At 38.2% G+C, this 9,107-nt stretch overlaps 1 protein-coding gene across 1 annotated transcript in view; it reads right to left on the bottom strand.

The window, feature by feature from the left end:
• Positions 1 to 2,364: 2,364 nt before the first annotated feature.
• ARMC3 (armadillo repeat containing 3) overlaps positions 2,365 to 9,107 on the bottom strand; it is a 51,014-nt gene continuing 44,271 nt past the window's right edge. Inside the window, exons 15-17 of the mRNA XM_009708391.1 lie at positions 6,712 to 6,909; positions 4,084 to 4,246; positions 2,365 to 2,574 (exon numbers count right to left, since the gene is read on the bottom strand). Coding sequence (XP_009706693.1) covers positions 2,365 to 2,574; positions 4,084 to 4,246; positions 6,712 to 6,909 — 571 coding nt within the window. The remainder of the gene's footprint in view (positions 2,575 to 4,083; positions 4,247 to 6,711; positions 6,910 to 9,107) is intronic.

Genomic DNA, 9,107 nt, shown 5'->3' with positions numbered 1-9,107 from the left:
TTATTAATCCTGCATTCTTCTCTACATGGTAGCAGAGCTTCAAAAAGAGGGATAACAAGTGGTTTAGTGGCTAGAATGTATCCTGGCAATTCGGTAGCTGCAGACTGTTTTGTTCATGCTGAGGAAGGCATCAAGCCTGAGTCCATCTACGTCCTGAGTGACTGATCTGCCCAGTGAACTATTATGTAAAAGGAAACACGAGGCCCTTTGCCATCTGGTCCTTAAAGGAAGGTGGGTGGTCACTTCACGCAGGCATGGCCCAAGCCAAATGGTGTATGCTGGGCATGTCCTGGGAATATTCACCCAGCTGAGCCCTGCAGAAACTTCTGAACATTTTGTTTTCCGATTCAGATCTGGAATAAGTGTGAGCTAGGCTGCTCTTGTCAAGGCTGGGGGAACTCTTCACCAGGGCATGGGCACAGCTACAGGTGCCTGGGAAGCAGCTCTTGACTTATTTGACAACTAAACTGCAGTTTTCAAAGTAATGATTTGGTTACTTTATAAGTGTTTATATTCTACCTAGATCTTATTTCTGACATCCAAGTGCGTTACAATTTTGAAGTGACAGAACTCAGCTAATACAAAGCTAAAAATTGTGAAAGAGAGAAAACAACCGTCATCCAACATTTTTGGGTCATCAAATTCTGCATTATATGAGGTTGTGTAGTATTTTTTTTATTTGTTTAGCTAATCATTTTATGTAAAGGAAGCTTATACGTCTAGAATAGAAGTTTCCCAATTTTTATTTTGAAGAACTTACATTTTGTCTTTTTTTTTTATATTGACTTTTATTAGAAGCAACATAAATTGCTTTGTTTTTCGAGACCTCCTCAAACAGAGTAAGTCACACTTTAATGTTATGGTTCCAATACAAAATAATGAAATTCCAATGTAGGAAAAGTATACAAAATGATAGCTAGTAGGAAATGAATTCTTATTTTACTTCCAAAGTTACAGGTTTCTATACCCAAACATGCCTGTCAGTGAGAGCATATCACTTTTCATCAGTCCTCTACCTGCTACATAGCAATGATAAGAAACACATCCTCACCTTCCATTTAGTTCTGCTAGCATGTCATGTATTTTTTTTTCCAGAGTTCTTTTTCATTCTGATGTCTAGAGTACTGCTGAATATAAGGTAAAAAATTGAACATGAGGCCATATAAGTGAATTTACAACAGAAAGATAAAATGTTCCCCAAAGAGCTACCAGAAAATCATGCTGCATGTCAGAGGAGGAAGGAGGGGGAGTGGTGGAATCATGCTCATGAGCAGTAATGAATACAACAGATATAAACCTCCTCAAACCAAGCGGACTATACAAGTGACTGTGCTTATTTGAACATTAGAAAACTAAAAGAACACAGACCTCAGATTTTTTTACCACATTTTGGGGGGGCAGGAAGTAAATGTCTTCTTGTTGGCGTTCTGGTCTTCTGAAATTCAGTTTTGCACAATATGTCTGTGTTGGCCTCACTTCCGTACAGGACTTTTTCTCAGTTTTCCACAGTAAACTCACCTGATAGTGGTGCTCCCTGAAATACTCCAGTACATTCCTGACAGTTTCACCAGAAAGTGTTTACTAGAGTGTTCTAGCCAGTGTTTTACCTCTCTCAGATGCACCACTACGGCAACAGCACATTATCCAAGGCTGCAAGAAACACAAATTCCCTGTCTAAGACTGCTGCCTTCTCAGAATCCATTTTATCTTCAAGTGAAAAATAAAGAATTTAAATGGAGATTGCAAGCAATAACCTATCAATCATCTGTCTTCCCTGTGCCAGGACAAACAGTGTTTACTTTCATCCAGAGTATGTTATGATCTGTAATTATTAACTCTGCCAAGTTCCAAGAAATATAAATGGGATGTTTTCTACAGAGGCTGAAAGTATACTGTTATCTTAGTTCTTCTAATTCGCAGTTCTTGGGTTATTTCACAAAAAAAATGGTCCAGTTGTTTTTAGCTGACTTGTTATTTCACCAGATGTCACATTTTGTTGCTTTATGGACATATAATTCCTATAAATGTGCATGGGAGTTGAAGGAACATAAGAAAAAAAGAATATACTGTATTTTGGAAATAATTTAAACCTATTTAATAAGCATTATAATGTTAACACATACCAAATATTCTTGATCTACCAAATTTTAATCTGTAGTTTTACAGTTTAGTCTTAAAGTGGTACCAAAAAATTAACAAAATTTCTAAGCATTGGATATCTAAAATATGTTTAATTAAATGTTTAGGACAACATACCAGATATGCTTCTTTTTGATAGTTGGACCTGAAACCCCTTATGTTTCGTAAATATTAGCATCGCAAACGTCTTTAAAATAGTTATTTTGGTGAAATTTGTTAAGATAGTTAAAAATGTTTGTACTGATCTGCCTCTGCACTCCCCTGTTTTATCAAAAAGCCTGGCTCAAACATTAGATCTACAATATACTCTTGAGGAGGAAGCAGAAGTCCAGCTATTCCTTGAGGAGAGTCATCAACCAATTTAACTTCATTCCAAGCTCTGTTATACTTGCCACGAACCAAACTACAGCCAATGCCAATTCTGTCTGCTATCACCTAAAACGGAAAGAAAAAGGAGTTAATTACAGTTAATACATGTAGCTTCTGTGGTATACAGCAAGGCCAAGAGATGCTTAAAAAGAAAACAAATACCTGAAAGGCCAAGAGCTTTGTTCAAACAGACTTTGTAGATCTCTACAGTGTTCCAAACTACAAACCTTTATTGTTGGTTCTGCCTAGAAAGTGTAGGCTTTTAAATGTTATTTCTACCATATTCTATGGTAATTGTCAAAAATACTCATTTTAACTCATTTTAACTCTTTTCAGACACTGACACATTTGTTTATCAGCCAGCCCTTCAGATCTCAAATGAAGTGCAACACTCACAGTACCCAGCAATGTTTTTTTTCTAGTCGGAAGACTTACATCTGAATAACATTTTGAAGAACTGCCTGTTCAAGAAATGAGGTGTAGGTACATTGCACACATACAGCTAGTATGAAATATTAAGTGTAAAATTGCCACATTTTTACCAGTGTAAATTTAGGACTGCTGCTTCACTCTGAAGCACACTCCTTGCTTTTCAGCCCTGCAAATGTGGGAAGCAATGAAATGCGAGGCAAGCATCTGCTAGATGAAACACCTGCCTTTCCTCTGTGCTGTGCTATCGCTGACAGACCTGTAATGGTTTCCAGCTACAAAACTGCTTTCTCAGAATGCATCTACTGTGAAGGAATAAAATCCTGAAAGATTTTTAACTTGTTACAAATGGACGAGGATATCCATTGCTTAGACTGCTCTGGCTTTAAGAGAGATCATCCGTCCCTACAAAGGTTTCTTAGGACAGTGGAGGATAAGTGAACATCAGTGCTGCTTCAGCACAATTAATGCATGCCCTCCGACCTCCATAAAATATGTCAGGAACTTTCTCTCCCCATGGATACCATAAATTTAGGATTGTGTTCTTTCTCCTGTGTACTGTTTCCTAAGTCCTTCCCGCTTAACGTGCTAGGCCCTTGCTTCTCTTTTCCTTTCTGTCCAGCTACCTGACAGCCAAGAAAAAAGGATGGGACAGATAAACAAGCTGCAGCAGTATGTCTTCACATGAAGACAGAAGAAATTAATCTTCCCAGTGTAAGAAACTAGAACATAAGAGCTGTTATATACTATCATAGAATACTGGATAGATACCAAATAAAAATTGTCCCAACAAGTGTACATTTGTAGCATGGAAAAAAAAGGAAGCTGCATAATTCAGTATTTTACAGTTTACAGAAAATGTAAAATGTTTTGACTCCCAATCAAGTATTTTGGCTTTTTGCCATTTATCAAGTATTTTGCTGATATCACTTAAGACAATTTAATGACAACAAGAATGTTTACAGAAAGAAGCGATGCTGGCTTTCATTCACTGGGAAATCAACTTTGCCAGTGAAAAATTACTTAAGTGGATACAAAAGATTTTACATGAATATAAATATTATATTATACTGATGCAAGTATATTTTAGTTTATAATATCCATTTAACATCAGTATGTTATGTTGTAAAATAAATGTTAACGTACCTTGAAAAGTAAAGCCCTGTGGTAGAATGTCCCTTTTTTGACTTTCCCAATAGGCACAACGTTGCATTTCAGATCAAATTCTATTTCACTTATGTGAAGTTCCCAGCTGAAGTCATGAAGTTTGTCTCTTTCAATCGGGCCACCCATCTTGTCTGCAACAAACCTGTTCCAATGTATACCGGGATCAATTGTATCTATAATTCCTCTTGTATTTATCACAAAAATGTAGCAAAATGAAATGTATACAAGCAATAAGTGAATGATATATAAGGCTTTAATACTTTTGCTGTGTTTGCTTTATATTTTTTTTTTAGTTCAGTAACTGGTATTTTAAGTACGTTCACTGTTCAATACAGATAACCATAACTCAGGTCATTCACATTTGTCACAGACCTAAACCAAGGTGCAACAGCTGTCAGCAGAGAGTCTGGAGAGGTCTAATATAGGCACAAAGTCCTCAGAGAAAATCATCAATAACAGTGTAATTACTGAGGAAGTAGTTCAGAGGCTAGTGTTCATCTTTACAGCTAACAGATTATGTGAGCTATGCATTACAATCCCCAGCCCAACCATTTGTTTGAAATAGTAATAAAGGCATGAGAACGTATATGACAAAAATAAAGCCATAGGTAATGATCCCAACATAGGAAAGCAACTATATCCATACCATAAAGTGTACTTCAACTTCTATATGTGCTTTCCTATATAGAAGCTAGTAATTGGGGGGTGAGAGGTGTGTATTATCCATTAAAAAGAATGGCTCAGTCAGTCACAGAAACAGAAGATCAGAACTTACAATCTGTGCAAACATTACCAAAAGCGTGTCTTTTGGATGACTGTGCACACACAGCATCAAGCCCTGATTTGTAAGTCCCGGCCTCCTCATACACACACCTTTAGCTCCCCTATGCATGGCCCCTGTATATGAAGACCTTTGTTCCTCACGGTGTCTGCAGCCACAGGCACAAGTGTTATTGAGGGCTCTGGACAGGGTGTTGCAGAGCTGACATGGGAATCACAAACCACTGCTTCAGACAGGGAGCTAAAATCTGCACCACCTCCTCTGCAGTAACTGTGAACAGGTTCTGCCCACGCAGTACATGCAAGGCAATCCCAGAGGCCTGATTTTGCAAAACCTAGGGCCTGAGGAGGTACTGGTTGCAACAGCATGGGCACAGGGAGGTATCACCGAGCAGGCTAGACGTGGTACCGTGAAGCTGCGAATCACTGGGTGAACCTGAAGAAGTGGGGGGGTCCAGGCAGCCACCTGTGCTGCTCGTGCCTACAGCCAGCTCTCAGTAAAGACGGCAAAGCTCCTTGAGCCTACAGGCACACTGCTCCGTCGTGCCACAGAGGTGTGCTGCGTTTGTTTAGGAGGAGACAGCCGGCACTGTTGCGTGTTCCCTCATCTACCCCGGCTCCCTCCCCGGCCGGCGCAGCAGGCACTCTGCTCAGGCTGCCGAGGCCTGCTGCAGCTGCCTCCGCGGCCCCTTCCTATTCAACACACGCTGTTCAGCCAGCCGCTTAAAATGGAACATACACATAAAAATCCCCACAGAAAACATTCTACTTAAATTTCCCATGGTTGTTTTGCTGGGTTGTGTGTCTGCAAGTATTTCATTGGTGTGTTTGAAGAGCAGATTTGAAAGCGCATTTTATGGATTCCACCTTGAGGAAGGCAGCATGATTTATATGCAGCTGGGTAGTTAAGGATGAATATCTGTCCTGTCAAATTTTGCAATCAACAGAAAAGTCATTCCTCATATCACATTAGACCACTTCAGTAAAAATGGGAGTTAGTAGAAGAAACAAATTTTGTAAGACTCAGTGGGATCTGACGCCAAACTCTCCAGATCCAGGAGGCAGCCAGGAAACTGCTACGATAGTAAAGGTTAAACTGAGGAGAAGATGAAAGCAGACACACTGCTTGGAGGTGACAGTGATTGGTGCCCAGGCTGAGTAGTCAGTGTAACTAATGAATCACACATTGATAACAACAGTCTGTACACGCACCATTGCACTGTTAAATCATCAGGATATTAATTACAGTAGCACCTAAAAACTGCATTAGAAAAATGTCTCATGCTTTTGGCTCTATAGCAAAACAAAATACAAGAAAGTTCCTATCCTGAGGGCTTTCCAAACCAACCAGGCAACAAAGAGCCTAAGAGAAAAAGCAGACATGATACATGGAAGTTACAACGGTCTGAACTACTAGGTTAGGGTTTTAGCTTGTGCATTTAGGCTCTGCAGCGCCTGGGTCTCTCTGGCTCCTTGATGATATAGATGCCATGTGCAGCTGATGTGTTCATTGGAAAGAATCAGTACAGATACATAAACGTGAAAAATTCTGAAATTGTCCATATGAATATTTTCAAAACGAGAAATTTACACCCTTTTGTTGCAAGTGATATATTTTTTTAAAAAATTAAACTAATTACAACAAAATTAGAAACAAGAAGCTTAAAATCTAAAATTACGTCAAAATTCGTGACCAAAGCTGATTTGGTTTCCAATTAAGGATGGGAAAAATAACAAATTTGGAAAAGTTGTCTTTGGATGAGAAAACAGTTATTTTATCAATTCAAGTTATTTGCATTATTTATGGAAATATAATTTGGTACTCACCGTGCAAGAGCCATAACCTGTGCCCGGGTAGTAGTTAGTGGTAGAATTGTTTTGGAAGCATCATTAATGTAATCCAGTAAAATGAAGTCAGGTGGTGGTAGCCAATGTGAATTTTCTGTATTTATTTCATCCTGGACTTTAGATGTAATCTGAATAACGTCTTTTGATTTTTCCTCTTCTTTTTTCCCCTTCCCTTTTCTTACATAGAAAACAATATACACTTATTTAGAATATTGTAATCTCTAAAGTCCAAATTCAAATACAGTAGTTCTCCAACAGGATATTTTAGACAAATAGATTTGGGCGGGGGGAGAAGGTAGGAGAAATCTTTTCTCTGGGTAATGAATACTCCAAGATTTACAAAGCTGTAGAGAACACTTGTGGAACATGCCCTCAGGAGATGGTTAGGAACCAAGTGTCACTAGCTCCATATTAATATTGCTGTAAATTCTCGTTTTATTTTTGTTTATGGCTCTGATGTGCCTTTCCCATGTATGGATAATCTAGGGGAGAAGACACTTACCTACGTACATACAGGAAACATTTTTAGACAGTTATGGTTTGGTTCTGTATGGATATGAACTAAAAATCATGAACTCCTATGAGTTTTTACTTGACTTCAAATAAAGGAACAAATGGTATCAAAAACATGGCTGAAATCTAGACAGGACACGCCAAGCGGTAGTCTGAACTTGCAAGTCCATGTACTTCAAGCATTATGCAAACTACAAGGTGGCTTGTCAGATGAAGATTTTATTAGAAGTCTGTGTTTTTGCTGACTTTTTTCATTGTACCTGCTACATATTTCACTAATGCTTAGGATTTGAAAATTGACTGTGATCCTGAACAGGTATCATACGCACCTAGCAGAAGTATAAGTGAAATACTTGTTCTGTTTGGATTGAATACTGTGCATTTCATGAGTTATGCAGCAACTATAAAATCAGTATCTTGCCAGAGGTATCGTTATGATCTATACAATCAGACAGTTTAGGATTTTTCATTTGTGGGAACACATGGAACTTGTGTTTTGTAAGCATTATATCTTTTTTCAGCATAGGTCCTAAATAATTCTACTGTGAAATATGACAAAATTTCTTTCCTTTGTTTAACAGTTCTGGCTTATTTTTTAAAATCCATAATACTTCTGGCATTCTTGGAAGGAAAAAAAGAGAAATAAAGGACCACTAAAGTACATCGCTTCAGGGCACCCTATCATTATTGTATGCTCTTCAAATTATTCTTAAAATTTTTACAATGAACAGCACTCTTAAGATGGAAGGCATTGGACAAAGCAGAAGGGCATATACCATTATCGGCAGTCTAATTCAAGCAACTCATCTTCAGAATACTTTGCAAAGTTTTCTTTCACCTGTTGAGATTTATCATATACACAAAAAAGCCCTTTTCATAGATTTCATAAAGCACGTTATTCTAGAAGGATAACCAATTAAGATTTAATCTTAAAATTATAGAAAATTCACCACCCTCTCCATTCTGGTTATTATTTACACTTATACTTGAAAAAAGCAGATAAACAGTTTTCTTTATCCAATTTAACTCTATCTAACTATAGCCAGGGAACCTTATAATGCTAGATTAAACACCTACCTACTTCTCCATTTATACACTTAGACATTATTGTTAAGAATACCCTGTTTATAAAAAATCTGAATTATTCCCACCTCTCTGGTGTCTGACCTAGCAGGTTTTCAAAACAACAGCTTCTACAAATGGTATAATTCTTGTTCCTTGACCATTTTCTCTCTTTGTCCCTTGCTCTTCCCTTCTATGCACCCAGTGCTTTCTTCTCCCTATGAGAAGTGCACCGCTAAATTACAGCACTATAGCAGGAGAATTTGTTCCCTATTCCTATCTACTCAAATGACTCTTGAATCACTGTTATTCATTCTCCTTCTTTCCAGCTTTCAGGAAGAAAACACTTGAGAGGGATGGGTTTAAACAGTGATTTGTTTGTGGTTTTTTTTGCTGCTGCTTATTTCTTTCAGGTATGACTATGTTCTGTTCCTTGGTGGAATGGCTGCTTTAAGGTTGTCTTCCACACCTGCCCCTACCTTGCTCCTCAACCCTTCAGTTCATCATGTCTGTCTAATACTTACCTCCTAAGTAACTGTGGAGGTGCTGTCTTACAGCTCAGTACTATAAAATAACCAGTAACCATTACAGTCCTTACAATTTTTCCTGTCCTCTTTTTTCATCTTCATTTTATTTAGCAGTGGGAATTATCACATCAGAAAAAAAATCACTCCCCTTTCCCAAAGCTGCCTTACTCCTTCTGAGACATACTTGCTGTGAATGCAGAGGAATACTGCGAAGGAGAACTCATGGCAGTTAATAGTCTCCAAGCTGTTTCTGATTCCTGTTGCAACTTCAGA

The sequence above is a fragment of the Cariama cristata genome, unplaced genomic scaffold (assembly GCF_000690535.1).
Source record: "Cariama cristata isolate BGI_N322 unplaced genomic scaffold, ASM69053v1 scaffold38620, whole genome shotgun sequence".
NCBI lineage: Eukaryota > Metazoa > Chordata > Aves > Cariamiformes > Cariamidae > Cariama > Cariama cristata.
Note: the sequence above shows the minus strand (reverse complement) of the source record. Positions and strands in the feature narration are given on the sequence as shown.